The sequence below is a fragment of the Lonchura striata genome, chromosome 7 (assembly GCF_050655825.1).
Source record: "Lonchura striata isolate lonStrDom1 chromosome 7, ASM5065582v1, whole genome shotgun sequence".
NCBI classification, from domain to species: Eukaryota; Metazoa; Chordata; class Aves; order Passeriformes; family Estrildidae; genus Lonchura; species Lonchura striata.
Window position 1 is genome coordinate 36,717,385 of NC_140709.1, and position 16,501 is coordinate 36,733,885.

The window sequence follows — 16,501 nt, forward strand, 5'->3', positions numbered from 1 at the left end:
GCAGCTCTGGAGCCCCAAGACTGAAGATGGGACAGCTCCGCAGCATCAGCACGTCCCACTTTCCACGCAGGAAAAAAAAAAGCACTTCAGCATGCAAGGGCTGCTTCCAAACCTTCCACCACTGAACATCCCAGCCTGGGAATGAAGCTTTTCCTCCTGAAGGTGCCTCTGAGCATCCCTCATGCTCAGGCTCTCCGGAGCAGCTCCGAGATGCTCCGGCTGCTTTTGAAGAAAGGCACGTGGGGCCGTGGCACCCCGCGCCCCAGGCAGCCCCTGCTCATGGGCAGCATCTGGCTGCAATTACCGCCCATGGAATGCAAAGCAGCAATTCTTGGTGCTGAGGGGACCAGGAGAGAACAAACAGGACATTATTTACACATTAAAGGGAGGTACTCACCCCAACACCACCGCAAGGCAGCCTGACAAACATTGACGTTAGGGAACCTGTGGGGGACAAGAAATGTACTCCATGAGTCAGAAAGTCAGAGGTCACCAGATTCTGGGGCCAATTTTGTGGCAACTCTGCAATCTTTCTAAGCACAGAAACACAGACTGGGGGTTTTCTTCCCATTTTCAGCCAGCCCTGTTACAACATAGACACACACACACAATGTGCACATTTGGGCTCCTGCAAAAGCTGTCTATAAATCATTCATTTTTAGGCAAGGTGTGGGTGCTGCCTGATGTTTCAAGACTATTTGTAAGGAAGATGCCACCAACAATCACTCAGTATGTCTTCTCAGATGTGCACTTTAACCCCTTCCCACTGCAAGAGGACAGGAAATCATAAAAACACCCCAGTTGTCACTCATCTGCAGTTACTAGATGACTTTGGAGCGCATGGGCTTCATAAAAGAGGAAGACAGAAAAATAAACCAGTGGCAAGCAAAAAAAACCCAAAAAACCAAAACAACAAACACGTGTTTTGACTGAAATAGCAAAACCAACATGGAGAATGTGAGAAAAATTGAGAAAACCACCTGCAGGGCTAACTTTGAATCTGTAGGAAATGTAACATTGCTTTCTGGGCTCATGTGTGAGCAAATTATTCTCCATTCAAAATTCTGTGGGGCGCTGAGCAACCTGGTCCTGTGGAAGGTGTTCCTGTCCGTGGCAGGGAGTGGAATGGGATGGGCTTTAAGGTCCATTCCCACTCAAACCATTTGGGATTCTGTTCCTGAAAGAGGAGTTCATGCATCTGGACTCATCTGAGCTCAAAGTGAGATGCCCTCTTTGATTAGATCCACATGGAAATTCTTAGATCATCCTGCCTTGGACCTCCTGTCACATCTCTCACTGCTAATCCACCCATTATTTCCATATTTATCTTCTTGACAATTTATGATTGCTCCCCACAAATTAAAAGCAGCCTTATTTGCCTAAGTTTCAACTTGTCCAACAGGTTCCAAGTATTCCTACTGTCCAGGGAGAGATGGGTTTGTATTTAGTATCCTTGACAGGACAAGGGGGAATGGCTTCCCACTGCCAAAGGGCAGGGAGGGATGGGATATTGGGCAGGAATTGTTCCCTGGGAAGGTGGGCAGGCCCTGGCACAGGGTGCCCAGAGCAGCTGTGGCTGCCCCTGGATCCCTGGCAGTGTCCAAGGCCAGGTTGGACGTTGGGGCTTTGAGCCACTTGGGATAGTGGGAGGTGTCCCTGCCATGGCAGGGGGTGGAATGAGATGAGCTTTATGCTCCCATCCCACCCAAACAGTTCTGGGATTCTGTGAATCCATGAAGCCACATCCCTATTTTCATTTGCAGAAGCTTAACAAGAAGCATCGTGTGTCCTGAAAAGCCTTTTTCCTTTCAGGCTGAGGCTTCTCAGGCTTTTTTCTTCCTCACAGAAGTATCAAAGGCCAAGAGTTTACAGGGAGTCATCAGACACCTGCCAAGACACTCAGCCCTAACAACCTGCCATTTGCATCCCTAAACCTCACACAAAGCTTTGCCCTCAGCGTTCAAACCTGCCCTAAACCCACCCTCTGATGTGTTTCAAAGAACCCCAGGAAGCTGATTTGTAAATTTAAAAGCCTTTTAAACCCCCAACGGGAGAGGACAGCTAAAGGAGGGGTTTTTTACAGGCACGTTCCCCTCTCCCACATGAAGCTTTTCCCTGACATCCTTGCTCAGGTCCTGCCCTGTGGAAGCCATCAGCAGAGAAGAGGGATATGTGGGTTGGCAGCCAGTGCCACTGTCAGCATCTCCAGGCTAAAATGGTGCCAGGTAGGCTTAGGAAACCAGGTCTAAGTCCAGTTAAGAGCTACTGGACATCCCCTCCCACTGGAGACCCTTGGGGACCTGACCTCCCGCAGCTCCCAGGCTTTTCTGCAAGCTGTATCCAAACAGGGAATGTTCTGTACTGGAAAGCCCTTAGAATTTCTCTTTTGTATAGGATTAAACTTGACCTCCGCAAACACTTTAAAATGAGTGATGGAAACCATGGTGGACACATTACTGGCACAGAGGCAGAGCAAGGGTTGCTTCCCCCACAGGTTCTCTACAGAAACCATCAGAAATGGTTCAGTGATTCGGGTGTCCCCCCGAAAATGCTATCCAAATAAACTGCACCTCCAAAGGCATCTGTGGAACTGTTGAGACAGATCGCGCCCAGAGCCAAGGAGAGAGTGGAAAAGTATCCCAAGGGAATCTTCTCAGATATTCCGGGGAAGATTTACCAAAGTTCCTTTGGGCTGTGGGTTTTCCACTCCGGAGCATATGACATCATACATTCCTGAAAGTTTACATTCTAATGGATCTATCATTCAACTGGAGGCGTCTACTTTTGTGTTTTCTGGCCTGAAGAGGTGGGAAGTGAGCTATAAATATCGTGCTAATTGCGTGTTTAACTACTGGCTAATGGCTTCCCTCTCCGGGAGCTCATGGGCACACTGAGCAAAATCATTCCAGCTCCTTTGCTGTGACCATTACGTCACGAAGTTAAACCTCTTTTTATATCATCCAAAGTCAGGCTAATCCCAAAATAAACTTTCTCAACGTCTAGGTTCCAGAATTGTCTTTTTTTTTTTTTTTTAAATTTCAGATCCTCACGTCACAACATCCCAAATTGTCCCTCCAGCCTGCTGCTGCAAAAAGGCAGAAAGTAAAGGCAGGTGATGATGACTCCACAGAGGTGCTAAAATCTTAAAACCACATTATTTGGTTGCTTTGGAGGGCTGGTTAACTGAACATCCATCCCCTAGAATTTCTGCTAAAATATTTTTAAATTTTTGTCTGTATTTTAAAACAGACACAGCCCTGTTTCAGGAAGATTTGGCCTCCAATGAAAGGGATGAACAATCCCACTCTCATTAAACAAATGTAGAGGCCCCTGCATCTCTCTTGCTGACTGTCCAAACCTGACAGGAGTTCGTTGCTGCCTGTGCAGCTGGTTGGGGGCTGCAGATCCAAATCCTTGGAAGGGTGTTCCAGTCATTCCCTAGCCCATGGATAAGGAACACACAGAGTGAAGATGAAACAAACTGCCTGAACTATCCTTCCTCCTCAGGAAAACATCCATTTAGGTTCGAAGACATCAAAGAAAGGTTTAAGGTCTCTAGGGTTTAGGGATATGCCTGAAGAGAGGGAGATGGATCTCGTGCATGGAGCTGGGAACAATCCTCTTGAAGGTGCATAAGGATGAAGGGAGCCCCAGCACCTCACCCAGAGGTCAGGAAGGGGGATTTTTCCCCCAGGGAATGGTACCTAGAAGCTTCTTGCTGTCCAGTTTCTGCCTGTTCAGAGGGTTTGTGCCATAGAGCAGCGTGTGGGCTTCCGAGTGAACTGTCTGCAGCTCCTCCAGCGTCGCCTTTCTGCCACGGATGCACTGGAAGGGGAAGGAAAAGGTTAGTGAAATCACTGGGGAAATGCCTGACTCTCTTTTCTGTTTCCTTAGCAAGTCATCAAGACAGACAACAAAACACTAAAATGGGTCCTGAGGTGGAAAACTTCAGGTTTTGAGTTAATCCCTTACTCGCAACATTTATTTGCTCAACATAGAAAGGTCATCTTCAGATCCATTCAAGATAAAGAAGAAAACTTTTAAGACAGGTGCTGGCAGGAGGCGGTGGGGATGAAGGAAAGGTGACCAGAGAGACAAGGGAGTGCATCCTGAAATGGCAGGGCAGAGCTTGAAGAAAGCCAGCAGGGAGTTAAGGCAGAAATTTACTATTTTTGGAAAAACATAAGAGTCTGGTGAGGCTGGAAGGCCCTCCTCACCAGTGGTCAGTAGGGAAACACAGCTGGAAAGCACGTGAAGATCAACAACACTTCCCAACCAAGTACCAAGGTAAGCACAGAAATGAAGGAAAATAAATCTTCTTTAAGGAAATCAGTAGGAAATTAAGGACAGTAATATTGCCTGGGATCTCACCGTCACAAACTTATACATTAGAGAATATCTCTAACACCCATTGAGGAGACCAGGCAACTAGCAGTGAGGTTTATATGGTCCCAAACAATCCCAAAATTCGATTAAATAGGTATCCACAGACAGGCAGGTTAGAAAAGGATAAACGAGGGCAGGCCAGGGAAATTTAGGCAATGGCAATGCTGCCACCATGTGGATGTCTTATCTGATGGCTAGGGAACATTCCCAGTCCGATCCTGACATTGCTGAAATATTTATGCTCTAGTATTTAGTCCCCTCAGCTGCTCAAAGAATTGATGAGCACACACTTATACCCCCATTTATCACCACTGCTGCTAGTTGTAACTAATAACCATTCGTTAATTTTTACTATTCTTTCTGTTTAATATCTAAGCTTTTATCTCCATTTGCTTGCTTTTAAAATATATCAAATAAATCTAATTTAACCTCTTGTGATGGAATGGTGCTCAGTGCCTTCTGCCTACCCCCATTCCTTTTACAGCATAGCTTGATCATTACTTATTAAAGAGTACCAAAAAAAGTTATTAAACCACAGAAAAGCTGTTGCTTTTGCTGGAATAATTGGGAGGGATAACAAATGAGAGGGTTACATCATATCTTGCTCTTTTCTTTGGCATAATAGCAATGTAATAATAAAAACAGTGTTGTAATAATATGAATAATACTAATAAAAGCAGCAATGTGGCCTTTTCTGGTGTTTCCCTTACCTCACACTTGCCCCGCAGCCCCGTCTCCTGGAGCCTGGACCAGATGCTCTGGATCCTGCCTGCGTGCTCAGGGTGGCTGTTGGTATTTCCACAGGTGCACTGGTGCTTCAGCATCAAGGTGTCGTACACAAGCCCTGCAGCACAGGGGACAGAATTGTTCTCGGGTTAAAAAAAACACCAAAAAATTGCCAGTTATGGGGAGTAAAAGTGTGTATTTTGCTCTATGGAGTCAATGGTGCTAGCCCAAAACTGTGTTCGTTGGGAGCCAGAGAGAACTGAAAACCCAGAGCTGCATCCAGCCCTGCCCATGGAAACCCTCAAGGGATATGAGAAGGAAATCAGTACCAAGATGTAAAATCAAATGCCAGGGGGAGCTGACACCTATGTGAGTGCAGAGGTGCGGGCACAGGAATGGGATCTGGGGTTTTTCCCCTGGCAGCCAAAATGCCTCCAGGCCTTGGGATCAAACCCAGAAGAACCCAGTCGTTCCTGGCTGTGTTTCACAAGCAGCTCACCTTGAACTCCTCGAGGTTATTTGCTAATTGCAGTCATTAGCACCCACCTGGGCATCCTTACTGGGCACTGCATGGAGGTGTTCAGCTGAACAAGGGCAGCTAAATCCCCCTGCATTCCCAGGGATTTACAGCATGACAGCTGCGCAGGAGGCTTTGATTCATGCTCCAGAGTTGCCTGGGTACGATTTTGGAGGGGAAATTGGGATTCCACAGCCAATACTCCAACTGGAGGAAAACAACAGGTCGTCCCCAGTGATAGAAGACATTTAATAATTTCTCTCAAGTAAAAGACACGAAGGCAAATGTTTATATCCATCTTTCCTTCAGCCAGAAGCTCCAGAAAACAGAATAAAAGTGGTTGGTTTGGGATTTTTTCCCAATAAAAGGGTTTCTTGCAGGAAGTATCCATATGAAAGTTGGTCCATGGACTGGAGCCCCTCTGCTGGGAAGGCTGGGAGTGCTTACCTGGAGGAGAGAAGGCTCCAGGCAGAGCTCAGAGCCCTGCCAGGGCCTAAAGCGGCTCCAGGAGAGCTGGAGAGGGACTGGGGACAAGGCATGGAGGGACAGGACACAGGGAATGGCTTCACTGCCAGAGAGCATGGATGGATGGGATACTGGGAAGGAATTGTTCCCTGGGAGGGTGGGCAGGCCCTGGCACAGGTGCCCAGAGCAGCTGTGGCTGCCCCTGGATCCCTGGCAGTGTCCAAGGCCAGGTTGGAACAGCCTGGGCTAGTGGAAGGTGTCCCTGCCCATGGCAGAGACTTAAAACCAGATAACCTGAAAGGTTATCCTTTCCACCCCAAGGTTTTCCGTGATTTCTATGGAATGCAAAAGTCTAGATGAGACTCCAAAGCCTCTGAAGGCAGCAGTGGCAGGAGCCAGTCCCAGCCCCAAATGTCCAAGGATGTGCATCCCAGCTGAGAGCATTCCAGGGAAATCCTGGCGAGCACATCCACAGCTGGATGCATGTTACCAGCTCAAGAATGGGCACACAGCACAACCTGGGAGCTCCAAGGGCTCACAGGGAACCCTGAGAGCAGCTGGAGCTGAGGCTGTGCTCCTGCTCATTCCCAGGCCTGGCTGCAGCTGCAGTCCCACCTCCTGGCTGGGCGTGGGCACGTTGTGCCACTGGGAATCTTGGCTCCCCACTCTGGCCCCGGCACTCTGCAGCCTCAGGGGAGGTGTCTGGCAGCTCCTTGCTCTGCTGTAGGTGAGTGCAGAGGGAAAAAACACCCCCTAAACGCCAAACCACGATGGGTTCCAGGGAGAGAACAGAGCCCTGGTAATTGGCTGCCCTCGGGTCAGCCGAAGTTCACCTGGAGGAGGTTGTGCTGAAAAGCTCTCTCAAGGTCTCACATGTTTGATTCACAGCATCAAACACCACCAGGAGCTGCTGGGCCAAGCCAAGCTCAGAATTCACCTGAGGAGAAGCTTTCACCCCGGTCTAAATTTAACTGAACTAGTGTAAGGTCTTAAACTGAAAGAAATTTAGATTGGATTCATGGAAGAAACTCTTCCCTGTGAGGGTGGTGAGGCCCTGGTTGTCCCATCCCTGGAAGTGTCCAAGGTCAGGCTGGATAGGGCTTGGAGCAGCCAGGGATACTCTGAGGTGTCCCTGCCCATGGAACTGGATCATCTTCAAAGTCCCTTCCAACCCAAACCGCTGAAGGAATCTATCCCACTCCCAACCTGGTGTTCACAGAACTTGGTTCATCAAAGGAGAAAGGAGAAACTTGGTTTCTCCTTTCCTAAGGGTTCACTGATAACAGCAGTGTCAATCACTCATCATTTCTCTTTCCTAGAAACCTGCCCCGTTGAAAAGGGAGCTGTTCCCAGTTCCTTCTTGTGGCTGGGGACACTCAGCTGCAGACACACACACACACACACACACACACACACACACACACACACACACACACACACACACAGGGAAGCTCAGCAATTTAAGCTCAAAATACAAAACTACACTGGCTGTTACAAGTTAATTGAAGTGGTGCCAGAAGCAAGACTCTTTTCAGACATAAGAACAATAATTTTTAAAGGTCAGCACTAAAGCAAAACCAACTGGCTTTTCTTGGCAGAACAAACATATGATCTGAGGTTCAGATAATTATATTGCTCTGCACAGGAGAGAATAAATGCCTTCATCTGAAAGGAAAAACCCTTTAATGCAGAACATCAGAATAATTTGTGGACCCATTTTTGCAGGAGATCAGAGACTGGATAATTGGAGCTATGCAAATTAATGGTCTAACCTGAGGATCCTTATTCAAGTGTGTACAACAGGGCAGGCATGAGTATTCATTAAAGTCACAGGGGCTGCTGGAGTTAGAGAAGGCGAGTTCAAGGACTGGCTTTCTGGGAGGAAGGAAAATTAAATGTCATGCTTCAGGACATCAAACTGATTGCTGGAAGGATCCAGGAAGGGCACAGCTCTCAGTTTGATGTGGAGTAATGGACATCATGTTTGAGAGCTGCAGAATGTGGCTCTCTGTCCCAGACCTTCGAAGTCTCAGGTGCTGGTCACCGAGAGAAACAGGAAAATAAAATATACATCAACCCCAGAACTTCCAGCTGTCTGGAGCTAACTCAGTCCAGGGAGAGCATAAGCTCTCTGTATTATTTCTATATAACATACCAAACATGAAAAGGAGGAACAATTCCTTTGTCTGCTGGACAATGATCTCTTAAGGGCCATGTTCACATCCAGAGTGATCACGGTTGGCTTAATTAGGGCCATTCAATGAAGTTTTCTTCTTGCAGCTCTCTTAGCAAACCATCATACCAATTTCAATCCTCATTCCTCTGCCTTAGGATCAGTCTCCAAAGCACTTATCAGCCAGATGGATTTTCCTCAGGAAAAAGAAGTCTGATGCACTTCAGCACTACTTGCTTTTGAAAAACACCCAAGACTTTAATTTCCTGCCTTCCAAAGAACAGCTCAATCCCGGTGATTAAGCTTTAGTATCCACCTCCAGAAACATAATCTCCGATATGCCACTGTGGACAACTCCAACAAAACATGAGGCAATTCAACTCACACACATGCTCAGCAGCTGAAATGCCTTTCCTCCCCTTCCTCCTGCTTTCATGCGCATGGCAGTGGGCTTTTTTTCCCTGCCTCTCCTATGCAGACAGTGCAGGCTAGTTAAACCAGACCTAGGACTAGTTTTAGGACTAGTACAGAGGCCTTACCTTTATGCTTTGCACCTTAATTAGTGCCAGTCAATGCTTGATTTTATTATGTTTTTCCTTCTTCATTCATCCAGCGTAAATGCAGAGATTAAAGGGAACAGTCAAGCCATTGGAATCTTAACGTGGATAAATGCTGTGAAAATGGTATTTTACAGGTGAACTACCTGCATTCTGCACCTCAGCACTCTCTGCAGTGCTGGATAAAAGCCATGTGACATTCCACCTCTTATTTTTAATTTTTCAAACCCTTCCTCAGAGGAAAATAAATCCTGATACTGGAACAGCATCTTTTCCAAGCAGCACAGCTCTCAATTCTGCACTCTTACTGCTGCCTGCAATTTTGAAAGAAATTCAGAGACACAGATCTGAGTCAAACATAGATCCTCTGGTAGGAAATGTTATTTATTGTATGTTCAGAGTCTTGCATGTGATTGATTGGGCAGCTTCAATACCAGCAGAGGAGGAGGAGGAGGGAAGAAAGAGAAGGAATGAATAATCCCTTCAAGCAGGGCCAGGCTTCCTTGTTTTTAAAGCCCCAAGGTTGGGGTTAAGTGTATTAGAAGCTCAAGTTTCATCTTGAACTCTTTTGTCCCCCCTGAGCCAGGGGGCAAAAGCCAAAATCTTTTAATCTGGCCAGAAACAACTGCATTAGAAATGCAGTTCTGCTGAAATTCTGGGTTAAAAGTTAACAAGTAGGGACTGTAAAGGGCTGATTTGCAAAACTTGAGCCATTCCCTGGGTTTTTCCAGAACTGACAGCACATGCTTCCTACCCTGCCTGCAGCCAGGAGCTGGGGAGCACTGAACATGCCACTATTACTACACCACCAGGGCCTGAAAATAAACCCAATTCACAGCACTGAACTGAGTGATGCAAAAAGTGTAGGTTAAAAATGGAATAAAAGCAGAAGTGAAAGCGAAATAACATCCTAAGTCACTCTTATTTGGGCATTGTGGATTCCACTCCTCCCCCTTTTCCATTTCCTTTTCCCAGGGAACACATCACGTTGCAAACTGTTCATTCACAGAGTAAATGTGAAGAGCCCGACATTTGGGGAAGAAGGCGGACTTCAAAATCAGTCCTCATCACCCAGCACAGGGCTTCAGGAGTTGCATGCAAAATCAACTTTGGGCTGTTGCTAAGGGCACTGAAGAAGCAGAAAGGATTTTGAAGTAGAAAAGTTGGCTGTCAGGATACAGGAAGAACAATTAAGTTTTTCACTTTTAATCTTGGTGGGGAGATCACAGAATTCCAGGGTGGTTTGGGCTGGGAGAGACCTTAAAGGCCGATGGCAGGGACACCTTCCACTATCCCAGGCTGTTCCATCCTGGCTGTGAACACTTCCAAGGGACGGGGATCAACACCTACTCTGCACTTGTGCTTTCCACCATACAAATGCAGCATTGCACTCATAATTTTCCTCCACATGTAAGCAAACATGCTCTGGTCTCTGTGTCTCCTCAAGACCAGTTGAAATCACCAGCTCAGCTCATTTTTCCCAACCTGCAGGCATAGACTCCTGTGCAACAGGAGGAGGGGAGGCTGGCAGGGAGCCCAGAGTGGATAACTGATGGCAAGAGATTATGGAGGGACTGGAGAAAGTGGAAGAAAGAGAGCCAGAATTGCATTTGGCACTCTGTCCTTCAGGAGCACTGGCTCTCCCTGCCTTGCCTCTAAATCAGCTCTGTCACAGCCTGGGACTCGCTCTGTCTGCCCGGAGACACACAGCTCCAGGGCTGTGCTGCTGCTGCTGTGTGCAGGGTATTTTTGCTCAGCAGAAGGAACAAGCAGGACAACAGGGATGACTCAGTCTGCTCCTTGAGGAAGGCAGGATGTTATGGAGTACCCAAATGGGGATGAGATGCAGAGCCCACGCTTATGGATTTGCAAGAATGGGGAAGAAAATCATAGAATCATCACCATGGAATGGTTTGGGTTGGAAAAGACCTTAAAGCTTAAAGTGTGGGTAGGGCAGGGACACCTTTCACTATCCCACAGTGCTCCAAGCCCTGGGCCCTGGCATATCCCTGGACACTTCCAGGGATGGGGCTGGCACAGCTGTTCTGGGCAACCTTATAACCCTCAAAGGGATTTCCTTCCCGTATCCCATTTAACCCTACTCCCAGCCTAAAGCCATTCCCGCTTTTCCATGCCCTCACAGAACAGCTCAGGGTAAAATAAACCGGTCACCAGAGCCCCCCACAGCCCAGAGCCCCCAAAAAGCTCACCTGTTGTGAACCTTGGCTTAGTGGGTGGCTCCTGCACGGACATGGGGAAGGTGGCCGAGGCGGGGGAGGACTGTGCCCGGGACAGGGGCCGGTGTCCCCCGAAGGACACGGGCATGCCAGCCGCCTCCAGCGACGCCTGGTAGTTCCTCAGCTGGTGAATCCGCTGCTGCTCCAGGAGCAGGGCTTGCTGTGGGCAAGAGAAGGAGGCACTTGCTGAAAGGTCCTTCCCAAAAGGGTTTTTGAAGGCTCTCAGGCTTGGACTCCTGTCCCTTGCATGCAAGCAAAGGAAGGTGTGATGTTTCTAAGGCCAATTCAGACAGGCACAACACACAGAGCCCCAGCCTGAGCCTGGTGCACACTGACAAGGTCACTGCCAGGGGCAGCTCCATCCTCCCCCACAACTCCCTCATCTTCCTCCCCCTGTGCTCCCACCCCACTGCTCTGGGACACTTAACAGTGAAACAGTCCAGGCCATGGAACAAGTCCCCCTCAGCTAGATCCCAGCCTGGAGAGGGAGCTCTGAACTGGGGGAACCAAAGAGCTGGTTCTCTGTGCAGCCACACCATCAGCTGGACAGGCTCCTGGTCAGAAGGGATGGCTGTTCCATCCTATTTCCTCTATCAATTCCCTCCCGCTTTGATGCAAAACAGCTGCAAAGGACATACTATTTTAAAGACTCCTGAGATGTGATCATAGATTCAGTATTAAGATGGAGAGGCTTCACCTTCAGAGGTATGGTATTACTGGTAATTGTGCATCATCAGCAACACAGAATTAGAAAATCCCAGGATGGTTTGGGCCTTAAAGCTCATCTCTGCGATGGGCAGGGACACCTTCACGTATCCCAGGTTGCTCTAAGCCCCATCCAACCTGGGCTTGGACACTTCCAGGGATGAGGTGGCCGCAGCTTTCCTGGGCAAATGTAGCTCCTGAGCAACATCCCAATGGCATTCCTGGAGGACATGGACCAGCACCATAACACTGTGCTCTCTCGTTATGTTATTTATCGCCTCCAATCCACAAGCCTTGGGTGTTTTCCGTCAAAAGTGAGCCTGGCTGGAGGCTCCAGGATCTCTAATGCTGACACAGGAACACCCTCCACTTGTCCCCTGTTCAGTCTTTCTCTGGTGAAATTAGTTTTAAATCATTAAACCAAAATGCAGTCTTCTGCTGGTGGCCAGTGCTCAGAAATATTAGGATACACTTGATCTTCCCAAAGAAACACCCATGGAAGTGGCTCAATGGCTCAGTAAACACAGTGACTGTGCTTTGTGCAGGTGATCCAGACCCTACTCCCTTGGGCTTGCCAGCTGGCAGGTGACTCCAGGGAAGGAATCACCTGCATTTACAACAGGTTCCTGTAACGGGCCAACCCTCGGGAGCTGGCTTCCCTCAGAGCAGCACAAGGTGACTTCCAAGCCCAAATCCACGTCTTACAACGACCCAAGCGCCAGACCTGGCGGAAGAGCAGCTCCTGCTCCGCCTGCCTCTGCCCGGACTCCAGCTCCTGCTGCGGCTCTGCCTCCTCCTCGTCACTCTCGATGGGCTCCTGCTTGACCTGCACCACGCTGGCCAGCGCCGGGGGCTCCTTCTGGCCCGCGGCCCGCTCGCCGTAGGGCTCCTCCAGCAGGGCCTGGTGCTCCCGCAGCTCCTCCTCCGTCTCCTCGGGGTGGCTCTCGTGCTGCCGTGCTGGCTCCGTGGGTTTGGAGATGATCTGCAAGAACCCCAAGCTTATCAGAGAGCTGCTTCCCCCCACGTGGAAAGCTCACTCTGCTCTCCAGGCTCACGGGAAGGAGCAGCTCTGAGTTATTGTCTCACAATCCAGGCCCACAACAATGCAGGGAAAGGTCAGGGTAACCTTGGCGTCAAGGGCTCTGAAATCCCGTGTCCCAAGTAATGACACCACCTTATTTTCCACTTCATCTTCCCTCTGAAGGAGTAAGAGCCTCTTGTTCCTGCACGCCTCCAGATGCTACTCCATTCACAAACCCGCAGAGCAACCATCGAGATGTTTGACAATTAAACTCTGAAAGAATACATGGGACACAAACTCTCCAACAGGGCTTTTGCTGCCTTTTTGTTCAACATTACCTCAAATCACTCCCTGAATTTTTCCATGAGGCTGAAATAATGATTACTTGAAAATCTGTACTGTTATGGAGCTGTTTAAGAGGAAACTCAGGACATGCAGCTGAGAGCAAACCTCAAGAGCAGCATTGTTCTAACCTGACCTTCCTAACCAGACACAGTAAATATCTCGGAGAAGAGCTCCTAAACCTAAAGGAACAATTTAATTTTCACTGTAATTCACTCAGACTTTTTTAAAGTTCTTTGGCAAGATAAAACTCACAGTTCTCCGTCTCAGACTGCCTATGATTTTTATTTAGGATATTAAAAAAAAAAAAAACAAACCCAAAAAAACCAAACTAAATGTGACCTGTTTTCAACTCCAGTGTAGGAGAACCAGTCTATTTCCTCCTTTCAAAGAGTGCAGGCTGCCCCTGTTTCACAGGCTTATAAAGAAACTGCTGCACTTTGAAAGTTGTCAGGGCAAGGTTTAATGAGGATTAGGTCATCCGTATGGTAAGCAATATTGATTTTAAATCTAATAAAGCTAAATCAAAACATGGTTATTGAACACATGCAGGAGGAGGAACTATTCGTCAGTAACTTGCTTTTTGAAGAACAGTGGCTCCAATCTGGAATTAAGCCTTTTTTCCTCCCAAAAGCAGGAAGGAAGACTCTGCCGTATAACCTAAGCAAAGCAGAAGGCAGGAATGGAGTTGAATCTAGCAAGGGACATGAAGAGGAGAGAGGAAAAGAAAAGAAATAAAAAGAAAAAGAAAAAGAAAGAAAAGAGGAAGGCTAAGGAGATCCTGGTGCCATTGCTGAATGAAGGAAGGCACTTGGTGGCACATGAGATAAAATTAATACCTTATTTAAGACAATCCTTCAGGATTCCCAGGAGTCTGACACCAGAGGAAAAGTCTTGAACACAGAAAATTTCACTTGGTGAAGGAATTGCCAGGTTTACGTAACATTTAAACACTTAAACGACCTGGATATCTTTAAGTTCATGGGACTCTCATGGGTTGCACTCACAGGTGATGGGACAGGAGGCCATGGGCAAAAATTAAAACCCATAAAATTCCTTCTGAAAACAATAAAACAGTTGTTGTTTTTTTTTTTTTCCTGTGAGGTTGGCCAAACACTTGAACAGTTGTTCAGAGAGGTTCTGGAGTCTCCATCCTTGGAGATCCTTGGTCAACCTGTTAGAGGAGGGACACTGCCCGCAGTGACCTCAGGAGGTTCCTGCAAAGATTCAGGTGGCAAAACTCCCCAAGGATTTTTGTGAGGTTCCCCCTGCCCCCACCCCAGTTTCATTCCCTATAATACACACTGAATAACCAAATGACATTAAGCTAAAAGTTCTTCTACCGATTTTATTTAAGCCCTCTTAGGCTTGATGAATGTTATCTGTTTTAAAGAGAATTAAATTATCATAAACCATTTGCTGCTTGGTTTTTTGGTTTTTTTTCCCTGCTTTGATCAAAGGTCTCAAGCTTTTGAACTTAATGCCTTTGAACTTCTGAACTGCACAAGGTAATTGCTGGGAAAAATAACTTACAATGCCATTGTCATACCTAATAGGAATGAGAGGCAATGTAATTCCCTGGAAGTTTTTAATTATTCCTATTCCTTAAAAATGTAAGAATTAAATGACAACCACGGTGAAGGCTGAGAAGGCCAAGTGGTCAATGGCAAGGACATTTCACACATTCTGTTGGCAAAGGCAATCTCTGCTCTGTCACCAGTTCCAGCTGTTGCAACCTTCCCTTAAAGGAAGATATTGCAGGGAAGACACATTCCACATAATCCATCCAATATCTGCATGCCAGGCCCATCCAAACTCCCTAAAAATCTTCCATTTATGCAGTTTTATGAGCATGTGCTCATGCAATTTAAAATCTGAGGGAATAAAAGTGTGAGGGGCTGGCTGTAATGGTAGTATTGAGAATGCTTGTAAATATAGCTGAAATAGTAAGCACAAAGCACCATAAATAACCTCTCCATCCCTTAATTAGCTCTCTGGCTTCCTCTGCCACAAGGTTACTCCTCTGTTTTCATACCCAGTGGCCTCTGGCTGTCACAAGCTGCCACCATAAACCTCTGGTAAAGGCACTGCCTCTCCAGCCTTGGGCAGATAACAACTTCACTCCAGAATAAATTACAGCTCTCTAGTCACAAGAATTTTTAAAAGGCTCCATGCAGCTGGCAAGATTTCTCCACAGCTTTGAAATACAAAGAACAGAAATTAAAAAAAAAAAAAAACAAAAAAAAAACCCAAAACCACCCACCAAAAAACAACAATGAACAACAACAAAAAAAGTCAAAACCAAAACCCAGAAAAAAAACAACATAATAACTAAGAAAAAAAAAAAACACACAGCAAAAAAAACATATAGCAAATGCAGCTCATAAATACAGGGGAAACCAAAGAGTTCATCATTTTTCTGGGGAACATTTCATGAGGGGAAAAAAAAGCTGCATTTTTCGCTAGTGACATTTCAGCTGGCATTGGATTTGTCCAGTAGATGTGATAAATAGAACCACCGAATCAATAAGGCTGGGAAAGACTTCCAAGACCATCACATCCAACATCTGAGCATGGCCATGCCCACCACTCCATACCATCTTCTCCAGGACACCTTTCACCACAGTGGCATTTTCCTGGGACACTGAAGACCTTGAAGGTTCTACCAGCATGTCAGAGATATCTATTTACACATCAGAGATCAATGAGGAGCCCCTGCAGATAAACTATGGAATCCCAGAATGGTCTGGGCTGGATGGGACCCTGATCCCCATGGGTGGGGTGGCACAGCAGGAAAGCCAGATGGAGAGAGGAGCCAGGAAGCAAAGGAGGATGCCAGCTCAGCCCTGACCATGCCCTGATGTGCAGGAGTCAGCAGAATCCTCTTTCCTCCCTCTGGAGGGGAAGGACAAACTCAAGGAAGAAACAGAACAACTCTTGGACAGCTGGAGACGCAGCTTTGATGAAAATGAGTAAAAAAAAGGGAAAAGAAAAAACAGGGATGATAAAGGCTGAGCTCATGTGACTCAACATGGCTCTTCTCGTGTTCCCTTTGGGGTCTGATTTTAACTTTTATAGACTAAGGAGAAACAAGAGATGATAAGGGATGATGGGAGAGGCTGACTTGGGCACCAGAGTGCCTGGCAAAGCCTTCTGCAACAGCCAAAACCTACAGAAATCTCTTGATCTCTTTTTCCACCACCCGCCGAAATGATGCAACAGCAGGGGAAAAATAACTGTCTGAGGCAGCCTCAGTCCTACAGCTGGAAGGACCTGGAGACTGTGGAGCTTTTGTGCCTGGAGGAGAGAAAAAAACCACCTGCAAGGCTGGGTGGGGCTTGGAGGAAAACTTCTTCTGATATTACAAATCAC

At 47.2% G+C, this 16,501-nt stretch overlaps 1 protein-coding gene across 16 annotated transcripts in view; it reads right to left on the minus strand.

Annotated features, from left to right (window-relative positions):
- The window catches only part of HDAC4 (histone deacetylase 4), a 177,542-nt gene that overhangs the window by 26,917 nt on the left and 134,124 nt on the right, over window positions 1-16,501 (minus strand). For all 16 annotated transcript variants that reach the window (XM_085584662.1, XM_021539610.3, XM_085584663.1 and 13 more), the window contains 5 exons: window positions 12,491-12,748; window positions 11,035-11,221; window positions 5,097-5,230; window positions 3,705-3,825; window positions 398-444 (listed from right to left, as the gene is read on the minus strand). In XM_085584662.1, coding sequence (XP_085440788.1) covers window positions 398-444; window positions 3,705-3,825; window positions 5,097-5,230; window positions 11,035-11,221; window positions 12,491-12,748 — 747 coding nt within the window. The remainder of the gene's footprint in view (window positions 1-397; window positions 445-3,704; window positions 3,826-5,096; window positions 5,231-11,034; window positions 11,222-12,490; window positions 12,749-16,501) is intronic.